General features: G+C 37.1%; 1 protein-coding gene across 2 annotated transcripts in view; it reads right to left on the bottom strand.

Moving 5' to 3' along the window:
• LOC129573550 (zwei Ig domain protein zig-8-like) overlaps nt 1-16,673 on the bottom strand; it is a 223,489-nt gene that overhangs the window by 181,906 nt on the left and 24,910 nt on the right. For both annotated transcript variants that reach the window (XM_055454185.1, XM_055454195.1), the window contains exon 2: nt 4,144-5,833. In XM_055454185.1, coding sequence (XP_055310160.1) covers nt 4,144-4,201 — 58 coding nt within the window. In that variant the 5' untranslated portion in view covers nt 4,202-5,833. The remainder of the gene's footprint in view (nt 1-4,143; nt 5,834-16,673) is intronic.

Raw genomic sequence — 16,673 nt, 5'->3', positions numbered from 1 at the left:
TTTGTACACTAATTTGACATTTTGTACACTGATTTGACATTTTGTACACGAACCAGACATTTTGTACACGAATGTGACATTTGTACACTAATTTGACATTTTGTACACCTTTTGGTCATTTTGTACACGAATTTCTGTACACGATTTTGACATTTTGTAACCTGATTTGACATTTTGTACACTGATCAAACAATATGTACACGAATGGGATTTTCGTATATATAATATAAAATAGAAGCAAAAATGAATGAAGCGCAATATGAAATTGGTTTCTTATAAACGCAACATGAATTGCCGCTTCAATAGAAATGCACCAGGAAAAATGGGAATTTGGAATGTGATTTTTTGTGTTTTTTTTGCGAAAATGATGTGACAATGTGTTTCCTAGTTATGCCATGGTGCTTTGCATACTGTCATAATTTGCTTTTTGAAGTCACACACTCGGTTGTTTTAATGAATGGAGTATAAATATTTTTAATTAGTTCAAACTCAACCTAATAAATATAATTAAACGGAATTTGCATATTATTATGGACATTCGTTATTTTATCTGTTTGTATTTTTGCTGATTAATATTTTACATGTTCGGGGAACATCAGGACTTCCGCGCGCGCGGCGCGATTCCTCTTCCACCACTCTGCCTATGGCATATAGGGCTGCCTGGGTTTCCGCCACAAAAGAAAGGACTTTCTTCCTCTCCCACAACACTCCCTCATATGCATCAAACACGCAAAAGAAGTAGTTTGGCTTCGAAATGTAATTGAATAAGCACTTCCAATTGCTATTGCGAAACCTAATTCATAGACGTGCACATTCAAATCGAATACATCCAAACATATACAGCTGTTACAGTACTCATGAATAATCGGCTCAATGGGATTCAGCTTGTGATTTCGTTTCAAATTAAGCTCCGAAAAAAATCCAAATACAACAACAGAACTCTTTTGAATTTATTTCAAAATTCAAAAAGAACGATGCAACTGATTCCACCGTTAAAATTACATGTACACACACATATAAATAGATATGGTTGGTTGGAATATGTCAACAATCAACTATAGTGACATTTGGTGTATCAACTTCATCGAATTAAATGGGTGACAATATTCAATGACTTCAAAATTTCATGAAAAACACACAAGTGTGAACAGTGCACAGTGCACACGTTTTTTTTTGTTTCAAAATATTTTTTTGAATATCAAATCATGGACGAAGTTCAGGCTCTGCAGATCCCGAATATCAAATACGTAATGCTTATAAATTGTATGGTGTTTCCAGTCTCACCACTTTTCACCACAAACAGCCGGAGCATTAATGTGAATGACGCATTACAAAGTGACTTTGACAGCGAATGTCAATGTATCAGTATCTCATTTATAGTGTAAAAGTGACATGAAAATATTTCTGGTCCCAGTTGCGTTGTTCTTTCACACACACTGTTTATAGCCAAATAAATATTTGTTTTGAAATTAAATTCTCATGAAAACCAGATGGCGAGATCACCATTGTGCATGACCAAGGCTTCGTGATTGCAAACCCTAGCACGCAGTATATTTAAGGCTCGGTATAATATACCAGCATATCGCACACACACGGCTCCCCCACACACTTCTCTCGCGCGCAAACGGTTGCGTACACAGCCATCGCAACCAATTCAGAAACAAAACTTTGCTGTGAACGCAACCGTTTGCGCACGAGAGTAGTGTGTGCGGCAGCTGTGTGTGCGCGATATGCTGGTATATTATACCGAGCCTTAAATGTACTGCGTGCTAAGGTATGCTATCACGAAGCCTTGTGCATGACAATTCAATGTTTCATGTGAAGGAAAGTATTTTTAAATTCTATTTAGATAAGAAATTGCAACCTGTTTCAATTTGTTTTAACTCAAATATACGGAATTGTCAATTCTGAAGTCATCTTGTGGTGAAAATAATTCTTACCGATCAATTCAGATACAAAAATGACAATTTTATTCATCAGTGTATAATATGTCTAATTCGTGTACAAAATGACCGAAAAGTGTACAAAATGTCTGATTCGTGTACAAAATGTCAAATCAGTGTACAAAATGTCAAATTAGTGTACAAATGTCACATTCGTGTACAGATTCGTGTACAAAATGTCAAATCAGTGTACAAAATGTCAAATTAGTGTACAAAAATCGGTGTACAAAATGTCACATTCGTGTACAAAATGTCCGATTCGTGTACAAAATGTCAAATCAGTGTACAAAATGTCAAAATCGTGTACAAAGGGGATTTTCCCATCATATTATTTCTTTAAAACAATAGCAAATTTGAAAATTTTCAAAAATACTCAAGAATTAAACTTTTAAAAAGAGCTCGGTGCCGCATCGATTCAAGTGCCGCACTTTTGCAGTGCCTATAACAGCTCTGGTGATGAACTCAAAACGAAAAAATTCTCCAACGAATAAGAGAGAAAGCGAGAGATCATTAAACTGTGTCTGTTGATGAAATGAAGATTGGCGTGTGCGAATGTGTAAAGTTGCCATAAATACCACACATCGCACGCAAACTTGTGCAAAAATTACTTTGTTGAAGTTTTCTAATTGTGAAAGCTTTGTTCACTGATGAGCATTTTTCGGTGTTGATGATGCCAAACTAAAAATGAACATGTTAAATACAAAAGTTAGTGCCATTAACGATGGAATATAGTACATAATGGCAACTCGCAAATTTTGCATCTTTGTGCAACGCCATGGAATATTAAATAGGAATTGAAGTCTTCCTACAAAGTAAATGACAAAAAAATGAAGAAGAAGGAAAAGAAAAACCCCAACTCGTTTGAGAGAAATTATAAAAGGGCGAAAATGTTTTTAATCATCGTCGAAATGCGTTGAGCGTTGGAACACAATTATCCAAAGAGCAGAAAAGATCTCTTTCTCTATGAAGGCGAAGAAAACAAAGCGCATTGAAACACAAACACCCGACCCAGTGTGTGTTGTACGAGTTACAAATTACAAAGGAGCATGTAAACAACAATGGCACTAAAAATGGTGAAATTAATACCACTTCAATAATTTTAAATGACTTTGCTACCACAAAATTAGAACTGTGCGCATTGCAAATGCCTCGACGTTGCTCCCTCGTTCCACTTTATCTCTTTCTCTTTCCCTTACTCCCTGTGTGTATGCATTGCCGATGTACACATGCCTCTTCCCTTCATTATGTGTGCTTTGTGCTTGACAGCGGACGAACTCTTTATTTTTCTACCCAACACATCCTTTTTTGCTTATTATCCAACATTGTATTTTTGATCGGTGCAAGCTAAAGTTTTTAGTGCCGAATGTAGTGAACATAAAAGCGGTTCTCCAACCCGTGTTTTGTGTGTGCTCGCTCGAATCACTTGTTTTCTCCTTCTTCTCCTCTGCCATGGTTTCAATGATACACAGACCAATTCAAAACTGCGAAACTAGTGAGGCAATGTCATGTGAAACGAGGCGAGAGAGAGAGAACGACATGGCGACGATACAACTCGCGCTAACTGAGAAAAATGACGAAAAACGTTAAGTGACAATGCCGTTACTTTGGCCAAAAGTTTTTCGACAACTCTGGTTTATGTACGTGTAATAAATGTATGGGATTGAAAATTGGAAGAAAAATCAGCAGTTTTGTGCACACGACAAAGACAATAGCGACAAAACGAGCGCGAGCGCGAGCGCGAGCGCTAGCTCACACCCCGTACAACTCTACACGTTCTTGAATGCCGGCACTGTTGAGAGAAACTTCAAAGTATTACAATGAATAGTTGCATACACAAAGCCAAACGCAATAGATAAAGTGGAACAGAGGAAGCGAACGTGGGCAAGGCAGCAATGAAACACACTGACTGTGTTGTAATGCCGCACAACCAAAACTGCGTTGAACAAAAGAAAAACTTTCGGCGAAAATTATACATAGTGATTGTAACAATTCACACGCTTATCGAGTTTAAAATAAGAGGATACGTTCGCTCCCCTTATTCTCTCTGGGTCGTGGATTTGACGCCGAAATGCAGACCACCATAAAATTGAATGACTGCAAAATTTACCCGTTACAAGCGTAAACGATGCACTTCAATTCGTTCGTATAACGTTGAAAATTGAATACATTCGTTTTTTGGGCGAAAGCTAATTGAACTTACCTGTATAGAGCATTAGGAATAGCAGCGCCAGGCCAATTGACGCCATTTTGTTGTACATGGTTGTTGGTCTATCAGGGCGTTCCTCTTTTCACTGCGACAAAAAAAAAATCTGTTACCAACCGTCTATATAGTCTGTGAATCTTATTTCGTTTGCTGTTTTCTCTTGTCTTGTCTGTTCTGTCTTTTTTTGTTTTGCTGTTGTTGTTCGACTCGTTGTCGAAAATGTGCAGACTCTTAACGCGACTGCGACACAATTGAGTATGTCAAGCGGGTCGTGTTCCACTTCATTTACACTTTGAGAAGAAAAGAAAAAAAGCTTTATTTTTATTCCATTTAACAAAAGGTAAACCGTTTTGAGTGCTTGCTCTTGTACGCTGTCGTTGAAAGGGTTTTTGAAATAATAGCAAATTTTCGTCGTCTGTTTTTTTTCCCTTATTTGACTAAGTGTGCTTTTAAGATGCTCACAAATGGAGTTCCATTCGTGAATTTGCTAAATTCAACAAACACTTTTGTGTCAATCGATCGATCGTGCGCGTGGGCTATAATCATTTGATTGGGATGAACTGAAGTAATTGTAAACTGACGCTTAAAAAGTATTTGATTAATTTGTTTGACGTTACTCTGGTCAAGTCGTGTCTGTTATTGTTGTTGTTGTTTATTTGCAATTACACTCTCCACGGAATTGATTAAGTTTGGGCAATTTTTTTGCTTGCTTGCTTCCGTTGTATGAACTATATATCCAGTACAAAAACTCAACAGCTTTATTTCAGTTTTACATTGCGATTCACTTCGGAAAATATTGCGAACCCGTGAGTACCAGTTTCATCAAAATGTAACTGTAAAGTTTTAAGTGATTTCATTTAGTTTGGACCGGTTTTAAATTGCAAACGTCTGCTATATCAGTTCCTTTGCCACCCGATATATAAATCCTTTTGAAGTGTCCTTTTTATTCACAAAATTGCACTGTGTCTGCTTCACACGTTGACGTGTATTTTAATTTCTCAACGCTCTCCGATGAGTTCGTTTGTCATTCGGTGGCTTCCGACAGTTTAACGTGTTCATACGTTGATGATAACTCAACATTTACAATTTTTAGCTCTGCTGTGGGCACACGAACAACTGGCAATTGTCTGTGGTTTCCTTTCTTTTTCGCTTCACTTTAAATGTGCCACAAAGCGGTGCTCGTTGCTCTGCACAACTCTTGTTCCCGCATACAAAAATTCAAAGATAGAGAGTGTCTGAAATTGCCTCAATTTCCACAGTTATATACTCAATTAAACGCAAAACTGAAATTGCACTGCATTAAACAAGTACAAGCGACGGGGTAGATTCCCATAGATAATTGATTCAACGGGTTTTTCCTATCGTGAATATCGTCGCACCATTGTCGTCTTCATCATCATTTATATCGGCGGAACGGGTTCTTTTCGGGGGCTATGTAACGTTTTATGTTATTACAGACTTTAGTCATGCAATTTTCCCTTCCGTACAGAGCATTTCATTTGGTGAAATGTATCGTTGTTACGATGTCAGGAGTACTTTGCGATCTCTCTTTTTTTTTGTTCGGGTCGCTCGTGTTCGTGTGAAACTTAAGCGTGGGACATGCAAAACGTGGCCACTTTTTGAACCGTATGATGCGGATTTTCAGTAGAACTCTCCTCACGTTTCTCTTCCTCTGTTCGGGTCACGGCTATAAAACGGAAAAGAGAAAGAGAAAAAAAAGAGTTAAAATCAATTGATGCAGTTTTTTTTCATCTGCAGCTCAGGCGAATGAGCAATGAAAGCAATGGGAAAAATGAATGATGAGTGCTTTTATTGACGCAGTTTTTCGTGTGCTCGCTGTCGCTTTAATATAAATGGGGTTAAAACACAGTAGCCTCTGGTCATTCAATCAAATTGAATGTATCCAATGTCACAGTTTTTCATCTAAGCCCACGCGCCCGTTTCCAATATCACCGACTAACCGATCGACTCGAATTTGATTAAATGCTGCAGAGTGGAAAAAAAACAACCGAACCAGTCACTTCGTTTCGGATTGGTGTTTCCGCTACGTTTACATGGCTGGTATATTGCGTTTTCGCTATTTGAACATCAAGCTAATACACTTGATTGCTATTTATTCGCTACAATTTTCCAATTTGCTCATACACACCGCCTCGAAATCGATACGTTCATAAAATTGTTCCATCAATTTTCAGGAAAAAAAATCAATACCGAACGAATACTAATGGAATAAAAACAGGCTGAAAATTAGCTCAAGTCTATTTAAACTAGAAATATTCCATTTCAAATGACCGGTTTTCAATTTGAAATTTCATGCAATGTATACAGTCATATGTAAACTCCGATGTGTTGTACACACAGCACAATAATTGATTGCAGTTAACAATCTTTGTTTTTATGCTGCCCATCAAATCACATAAACGTTCGATAAGTGGTTGAAGTTCACTTCGATACATTTTCAAATTGAACGGACTTTTCAGCAATGATTTTTTTCCCTACACTAACTCAATTCGATAATAATCATTTTGAAGGGTTGTTCATCTACCCATCTCATTATTTTGTTTGACCATTGTTCATTGATATGAGTGCTTTTTTCTCTACCTTTTTGCTATCCGTTTAAATTGTGGAAATCGAATTAAAATTAACGTTAATTAAATTCATTACAACATTTTCATATTATGTTTATAACTCATGGTCAGTCAAACTACCGGGTTACTCTTTGTATTTTGCAATATTTGATTTCAATTAAAACAGTACACACTTGATAGACTGCAACTGGACACGTTTAAACTCAGTTTTTAATATCCAATGGAAAAATTGCACTGACTCTTGAAAAAGTGTGTTCGACGCGTTTTCTCATGACATTGGTTCACTTGAAAGCCTGAAATCATACAAGTTTCTCCTTACAATTTCGGCTCTTTTCAAATGTAGCATATTTTCTGACATTTTTTTCATTTCAGAACCAACACTGATTAATTTACAACTTCGTGGAACTTCATTCTGAATGCAATTTATTCCTTATTTGAGCAGCAATATGAATGGCTTCTGACCTTTCCGAAAGGTTGATAGAGAATTTTTACTCGGCGGAAATGGTTAATATAGCCGTAGATAGAGAATGAGAATTCATACGACAACTGGAAGATTACTCTAGATGATGTCGTCTCAATGTTTCAACTTACGATCACCAGAGAAGATAAAAGTAGGTTCGCAAAATGGAAGTATCATCACTTGAAGAGCTATATTTCTCAACCAAACGTCCTAGATAGCTATTTTCGAGTGATGATACTTCCAAATTCGATGATATTTGACCAAAGACCTCAAAAAAAATTAGTCGTCTTGCAAAATTACTATTTGAAAAAGGAATTCAAGTTTAGCTATATGTGGTTTCAAAGCTGACTTCCACAGCTAAGAAATGCGTGCTATAAGATCCAAGGGGCGAATCACCGCTGAAAAGTCATTTTCAGTGATTTTCAGTGCCTTTGAGTCTTTTTCAGTGTTTTTAGTCTTTTCAGTCTTCAGTCATTTTCCATATATATTTGCCGCTAAAAAGTCATCCCAAGTGTCATATTGAAGTGAAGATAAGTGAGAGTTCTTTGTTGACATTTGCTAGTTTTCTAGACAATAAACAATCGATTTTCACGCACCATATTTGTTCAAAAAATACTGTCCTTGTGATGAATATCCATATTGCCTTTAAAGTCACATATAATTGAATTATTTTTCTCATTTTGTGCGTTTGTTGCAAAGTATTCCATTGGTGCCAAATAACGCAAACCATCGTTGGACTTTGCACCAATAATTTTTTTCTTCTACATGTTCGACTACTCCAATATTGGAATACAATCACTAGAAATCTGAACGAATTTGAATCAGGCGCATAAACATTACCAATGTAACTGTTGTCAATTATTGGATGATTTATGCCGGTCATTTTTTATCTAGATAAAATAGTTGATGCATCGGTGCGAATTAAGTTTTTGCTTTGATTAACGACCGAGCTATCTAAATTTTCAGACGTGATATGGCTTCTCGAATATTGCACAATGCACATGCTAGAAGAATAAATAAATATTTTTTCTATGACTATTGTTATATCACTCGCTATTTGCTTCCAAAAATATTCGTTTGCTTCTTTTTTGCTTGTGAAAACACAACCAAATAGCATGTTTTTAGATCATTTTTTGACATTTCAGCCATTTTCCCTTCGAATTTTGCGAGCCTTTTTTTTATCTTCTCTGACGATCACATACACGAATCATAATTGAATTCGACGAAGACACTTTACTGTCACATCCATCTGATTTGTCTTTGTTTCTTTCTTTAATCTACAACTTGAAGGCATGTAGGACATAGTTTCATAATTTAGTTTGAATTAAATAAATTAATTTTGATTCTTCAATAATATAAATAAAATAAGCATTGAAATTGATAATCCACCATATTCTTGTTGTCATTTTATTGAGTTTGTACTGTAAAAAAAACCATTGTGATGTGGTTCGTCTATCGTTTTGATTATTCGGCTTTCCGATTTGTTTTCAATGCAAAAACAATCCAGGATTTACGAGGAAAAAAATGTTTATTTCCATCAATGGAAGTTGAATATTTTGTTGTTGTTGTGGGTTTATTTCGAGAATTTCAGCAAAACATTCACGAATATTCGTACCACAAAAAGCACAGAGAGCGAACAACAGCGAATTTAATTAAAAATCTCGCATGGCGACAATGGTGGAGTGAAACACATTCAATGCTATTGATGTGGATAGATTCAATAACAATGTCCAGAGTGAGTGAGTGAGTGAGTGAGAGAGAGTTAGCGACCATATGAATCATTACTTGTGCACGTCATTCGTTGGAGCCGACCAGTCATATGCAGAACACAATACGGTTTGGCACATGTAGCGATGTTCTGCCATTTAAAAGTAGTTTTACGCAGAGAAACACCAACCACAGCAGCAACGACAAAAACGTCATATTCTCAATTTTGTACGGAGACAAACAAACGAATTCGCCGTTTTCAGCGGGACATGTTTCATAATTTAGATGGGGGAAACAAAATGTTAACAAAAACCAGCAACTGTTATTTGTTTCTCTCGATTCGATGCAGTTTTTTTTTCATTTGGTCAAAATATTTGTGAAACATGAGCGCTCACTACTCATACACACTGGATGAAGCGGTAACAATAACAATCGACGAAAAAAAATGTAATCGAATTCAACGTTGGTGCTGTGTGACCAAAGCGGCTGCTGCTACACTTGTATAACGTGCAAATAGAATGCAATATTTGTTTGTTTGTTGTTGCCATTTTTCTTGTGTGTCATTTGTAACATGGATGGCGATGTCAAAATATGGACAATTGCAGTGACAAGTAAGAAATATATAAATTGAAACGTAGAAAAACGAAGAGCAGCCGGCAAAAAAGAGAGAGAAGGAGAGCGCGGCAAGTGTGCTCGCTTTGATGCTACAGCAAAAAATCGTGCTGCAGATATTGTGATTTGACAAGAGGAAAACATCGACGAGTGTAGCGTTGCACAATATCCGGCTTTGTTATTCCGTTCGTTGCCCGTGGATAAAGTGCAAAGCTAATAGAATTTCATTGTATTTACAAAATGATATTTTATATAAATATTCCATGGAAAAGTGCAGACTGCACAACAGCGGCACCAGCAGCAAGCGTTAACAAGTGAAGCAAACAGAGCTTACACATACACACAACACATCTATATGTGAACTAAATAAATAACAAATATTTTTCATTTTCGCAATTCGATTTATCCCTCTTCATTCTCGACTTTTCTGGATTTAGCAACGGAAATTGATACACTACAAACCGATATTTATTTGAACAGAAAATGTGGCAACCAAATCGTGAACTAAAAACCGACACAAAAAATGTGCACCAAACTGAATTGCAACTCATGTTTCCAGTATAGGTTTGTCGAAAAATGGAAGAAAAAACCAAGAAAATCGAGAAAAGGTCAATGTTTCAAAAAGTTTTTTTTTTGCTTATTTTAACAATTTTGGCTTCTTATCCACGATGATGTCGCTTAAATAGGGCCATTTTAAAAGCCGGAGATTTTCATTCATTCTCAGCTCATGAGAATCTTGCTTTGCTGAATTTTTAATGTTACTGCTCTTTGTAACCCTTTGAACATTTTTGCAACCCATTTTCTTCCATCTCGTAGTTCATGTTAGATTTTTTAAAAAAATTCAACGAAACTTGTTCTTGTATAAATCACGTCAATTGTTGACGGTTTGCAAATCTTTTTCATATTTTTTCCCTTGCAATGTTTTTCTTCCACCCTTTTGAAATGACTGAAATTCGAGCAATTTTGATGTGGATGCGTTTGTATCCGCTTGGAAATGATAATAAAAGTGGATGGAAAATGTTATTTCTAATGCAGTAGCGTTTTGCTTCATGGCATACACTTGACGGCGGACATTTTTATTTCATCTATAATTTTAGTTGATTACGTTGCAACTAAAGACGAAGAAGAAGTCAAGAGATGAGAAAGAGAAAAAAACTGCGTCGCACATTTTCCGCTGTCGAACATGGATTTTTGATCATTTCATAACGACGAACTGAACGAATTAGGGGTAAAATACATGTTGCTGCTTCTGCATCGGCTGCTGCTGCTGCTGCTGTGTATTCAGTGCAATTTCCTTGATAGTTTATTATTTTGATGCAGAATCCGAGAGGAAAAACAATTTGTCGAACATTGAGAATGACTCTGTGTCGCATGAAATACTGTTGTCTCATCCGTTTTGCAGTTTCGATGGCATTTTGTCGCGTTCAAAACTGAACGAAAGCCATTTTAAAATTATCTCGATGGAGTTTGAGTCGCGAAGCGAACGAACTGCGCCATTGACGTATCTCTCGTTGATATTGATGTTGTGAAATGAAAATTTATTGTGGCAATCCATTATGGAATTAGAGATTGGATTGCTCAAAATTGTATCCTTCTCTCCCTCTCTCATCCGTAAATTCAAACCAATCAAATGTATGAATATATGAATAAAAAAAATCGTATACCATACACATATAGTGCCAATGTCACATATTTCTCATGCAAAAATGTGGATTGCTCATAGGGAAAACGTTTATTGTTGCAATAATCATTGGGGTTATGTGTATGTGTGCTCTCATTTGATTAAGATGAAATGAGCGCTTCGTTTTGCTGGATGATATGCCCATCGCACACTCAAGCACACCAAAATATACACGTTGTGGTTAACTCCAAACGATCGGTTAGATTCGAATGCTCGTAATAAGATACGCAATAACACATAAATGTGAATGTTTACCTCGTAAAGATGGGAACTACTGAAATGAATTGGCACTGTAAAATTGAATCGTCTTTTATTGCGTTGCTTCCGGGGTTTTGAGCCTATTGCCACTGCGATAAAGGGAAAATTAACTTTGGCTCAAGAATTTTAAAATTAGCTTCATTTCAGAAATACGTCAATCTGAGGCACGTTTCACAAATTGCGTGCATTCTGATAACGACTCACACCTATATTACACATTGCTTGTGTATTTTATATTGCACTACTCATGAACATAGATCGAATGAATTGGGAAAAAATCCCATTTCTGACATTCACTTCAATTCCACCCATTACAACATTCGAACACGATAAAAATGAATGTTTGTGCTAGCTCTTTTTTGGTGGTTGGAATTCACATTCATTCTGACTGAATAATTCAAATTTAATGCGGTAAAAATTTACCGAGTGAATACATAACAAAAAATGGCTTAAAAACCATTATCAAAATTAATTGCACCCAAAACTGATTGGTAAAGTAAGCTAGGCATAAATTAATATAAATATGAACATTGGACGCAGTAAATCGGATTTGATTCAAGTACTGTAGATGCACTCTGGCTGCAAATTTAACAACAATACCATTCATGGACTTATATTTTCCATGGGTTTCTCAATTTTGTTTTCTTCACTCGACTGAAGCGGCAATTTTCCGAATCCATAAGTTTTGGTAAAGCTTCGCTTAATTAATTTCCTTGTACAAATTAATGTAATAAGCTCAGCTCTAGCCTTAAAATCAACCAAAATCAAACTTTTTCCGGATTTCATATTATGAATTCCCAGGATTACTGGAAAATCTATAGCTTTTGTCGCTTTTTTTCTCTCTCTATCTATATCTACTCAATTTGGATGAGTAAATGTGGTCGCCTTACGTTCGGAATGGCCAAAGTTACAGAAATAAGCACAACAACAACAGTAATAAGTAATTAATTGTGTTTACAAGACAGGCGAAGATAACGCGGACAGCTTCGCATTCAAAAAGCACACGACGACCACGTTATCACTATGTGTGTGTGTTGAATGGGAAAAATTATCTTGTAAAAGTCGATAGCAACAGTTTCTGTGAGGAAACAAAAATCGCGCACAATGGCTAACAAGAGTATCTGTCCACTCGTTTTTTAAGTCAATTACCGAAAGGAATCAAATCGGTGGTGTAATGCATTGCGTTATCTTGGTCTATCTCAAGCTCCAATCGATTCCTCGTCCGTTCACACATTCGGTCCAACAACAAAATCATGGGATCGAAAGCGTTCACTAGACACGAACGGTTTTTGTATGCATGCATGGGCAAAAAGCGTGGCCACCGCAAAATGATTGGGCGAACACATAAAAAGCGGAAATGAGATAAAGAGAGAGAAAAAGCCAAGCCAAGCCAAGCGTATTGGAATGAATATGATGAAAGGATGGCTTAAACCAAACATAATCCACAATCACACGCTAACTGAAGCCGACGAGAAGCAGAAAAATTAATGGCTGAGAAAGTTATTCGATAAATCATTCTCCATCTTATGCACCAATATACACATAGCAAATGGCCGCGCCATACATACCGCATTACACATTTTTCTATCATTGAAACGGAATGTGTTTTTGTGTGGTTCTTCGCTCCGTTGTTGGCCATCGACTTCTTGATGGTGCAAATACATAAATACATACACAGCAATAATAATCATTAGCATCAGTATCCATTAGTATATGGTTGAACGTGCCGACAGTTGAATCGAAGAAAACAATAAAAACCAATGGATTATGGTGAATAGTGCGATGCCATTTATGTGTACGTATGTTTTCGACGTTCATTGTTTCATGGCCGAAAACCTTCGGGCCTCAACTAATCAACACTCATTGTTTATGGTAGCGGGAAGAACAGGACATGGTTTTGAACATTTCCATTTGATCCCGGAAAATACACCCCACGCGTTCGAATTTTCTTGAACAACTTGGATTTTTGGTTCGTGGTTCTCTGAGGACATTTAAAATGAAATAAATAATAAAAAAAAAAATGTTGACAACGAACAGTGTACCGTGAAATGAACATCGCAATGGCCAACAACAACTAAATATCAGGGATATTTATAGCCAACACAACACGGTGATACAGAGCGAAAAAAGTGTATTGTGAGCACCTCATTATCGTAATCATTATGGCCTTTTTGTTGGGTTTTGCTTGTCGTTTGCATAAAATGACTAATGATTTCGCTTTTATGGCGATGCTTTGCACACACGACGTTTTATGGCGCTACCAACGTATTTGCTTTGACCAAACTTATATGGAATAATGCGAGCGTGTGTGTGTGTACTTCGTGCACGCGCCTACTCTATGTGCAAATATAGATTCTATTATCCGTATTTAACGCTTTAAGCTTAATGCCATATGTACGCTATATTACACTTCATATTCGAGGGAGCAATATTTCTGCATGAGGGGATTTTGTAACGCGAAAACAAATATTTTCATCATTGCATTCAGGGAACACTGTTCGTTCATACTTTGGAATGGTTTCGCGTAAATATTGGTACTTTTAATGCATGTCGGAGATCTTCTGCAAAGATTCATTTCCCTTTTTTGTGTGCGCACACACACCATTTTCGCGGTGTGTTTCATTCTTTTCGGAGGGCGATACGGTCGGTTGTCATAAACGATTCTGTCATATTTGCACCTCAATGGAATGAAATGAAATGAAATATTCTCAACTCATTGCGATTACGTTGGAATTGTAATTGTATTTGCACGCGCGCACACATTTTGCCATACCATACAGATGGAACAATAGCGATAGATATAAATGCTGAACGGTGGCATACGCATCGTTCAATGTTCATGCATCATGGTCAAGCCCATTTATTCACCATCTACTGTCATACTGTCAAAAGATAACGGGAAATATGTATTATATTGTGTAATAAAGTATGCGTATCTGCTCAAAAACCGAACAGCACACGCCAACTGAGCAAATACCAAACCGTCAAAGCCACCATACGCGCTCCATTGCTGTTACGACAGATGATGTAATCGTTATTTCACATCCGAAACTGCCATTCGCCGAAATCCTTGTGGTCGGCTTTTCCACGATGCTCAAACATACACATATCTTCCCTCTCTCTGAAGCCATAAATCGAGGCAACAGTTTAAATGCTCATTAAAAACGGATTTCTATCATTCGCATTTACAACATTCACCGCGATATAAATTCGCATACACTATGACATTCAATACACGCCTTTAATTTGTAAACAATTCATTGCGACACAAGATTTCAGTGCGTTTGCAATAATTGGATTGGATTATGCCTTTGTTAGTTGTATTTAGTACGAATTTAATCTACTTTGCGCTCGGTGAAAATATTTATGTTTTTTTTTGGCTGTCTCTCTCTCTTCTACGCATTATTTATTCTCGAAGGATGCATTCATTTTTCACCGAGAGTCTGTTCGGTGACAATCAGTGAATCTTTTTTCGCATTTTTGCAACGTGTCATTTTTGTGTGCAGTTTAATTTTGGACGCTCGAATCGTATTTTTATAGTCTACTAATCCTAAAAATCCCATTCTTCGGAGAGTGAGAGATAGAGAGAGAGAAAGAACGGAGAGATCGATCTAATCAAATATGAATGGTGGTTCCATTCAAATGCACCACAAAAATGTGTTACAGACGATGGCGACGAATTGGAGAGAGACAGAATGCCAATATGAAAAAGTACGAGCCATTTGAACAATATTTTATTCAATGAAATTTTTTTGCGCATGAATACCAAATAAGATGAAAAAAAAAACGTACTTCAATACCACCAGTCCAGCGTTTTTTGTCGGTTTGTGTGTGTGTCAAATTGCGTGTCTCGCAAAACGTCCAAGTTGTGATGTGCAATGCCCAAGAAAAGAAAATAACTGGAAAAAGAAGTGAAATGAGGCTGCCGCAGCGTCTTTTTGAGATGTTCATTCTTCAAACAAAAAAATGGTTCTCCGTTGGTTTTTTCTCTCTTGTTGCTGTTGTTCATACGAAACAAAATCGAGCAAGAAAATGTGGCTACGACGGCACAAAAAACCGCCTATCTCAAGTCACTTTCTAGATTCAAATGGGGAACGATTACCAAGTGGAAAAAAAGAGATGTAGATGAAAACGACGGAAAAAATGTAACTTATTCGCCCCATTCAATCTTTCTTTTGATAGTTAAGCCCATATCTGATGCTCTATGGCACGTAGAATATGAAAATATTGTAAATGGCTTTGGTGTTCAAATGTGATCGTTTATTCCTTTCTTCCTTTGCGTTGCCTCGTCTGCCAGTCAGAGTGCTTTCTTTGGGTTGAATGCACACGGATGTCTCTCTCTCTCTCTCTCTCTCTCTCTCTCTCGATATTCGTTTTTTTTTGCTATGCTACTTGTAGCCCGTATTTACGTATTCTAATCAAATAATTCAGACGTTTGTTCGCAATTTTTGCCGAATGATGTGCGATTATGGTTGGCACTCGTCGAGTTGAGCTCTTCTTCAGCATTTCGTATTAACGTTAGCCGTTGCTTGTCTTGCGTCGGCATTCCTACATTGATGTGTGTGTGTGTGTGTGTGTGTATGTGTCTATGTGCTGGCTGACTGGTCGCTCTCGAGAATGTTTATTTGTCAAAGTCAATTTAAGTTTAATCGGGTCAATCGCATGCAGCGCTCCAACGATTATTCGAAAAATGTATGAGCGAGTGCTCCGGCTCAGCAGTATATCAACCCATTATTCCTATTTGTGCGAGCGTGGAGCTGAGCCAGATCAAGCAAACCATTTCAACGCACATCATTTATTCTACAAAATACATTTTCACTTGAAATATGAATACGCACACACATTCGACGTTCGCATTTGACTGGCCCCTCGAACCTGATATAGTTTCGTCGAACTAGAGGTAATGTCACAAGATGCGAAACAGAATGAATGAATCTTCTTTCAATTTTCTGCACATTTAGGACCGGAATAACACATCCGAATGCCATGTGTCTGTTCATCAAGTCGCACGAACGCGCTCCTCGTTGACGTTTCGTTTCACTTTTCGCCCCGGATAAAGTTGTTCAAATAATATCCTGCAGTCATTTCTCATTCTTGTGTGTCATTTGTTATACGCTTCGCAGTCATTCTTTAACGTTAAGATGTGCCATGGAGGCTCGGTGGATGTTTTGTATCCATTTCGTTATGTCGACTCTCTCTCTCTTTGTGTATTTTTGTATGC

The sequence above is a fragment of the Sitodiplosis mosellana genome, unplaced genomic scaffold, assembly GCF_009176505.1.
Source record: "Sitodiplosis mosellana isolate CC-2019 unplaced genomic scaffold, AAFC_SMos_1.0 Smas_scaffold_1, whole genome shotgun sequence".
Classification (NCBI taxonomy): Eukaryota; Metazoa; Arthropoda; class Insecta; order Diptera; family Cecidomyiidae; genus Sitodiplosis; species Sitodiplosis mosellana.
This window is presented reverse-complemented; position numbering and strand designations above follow the sequence as displayed.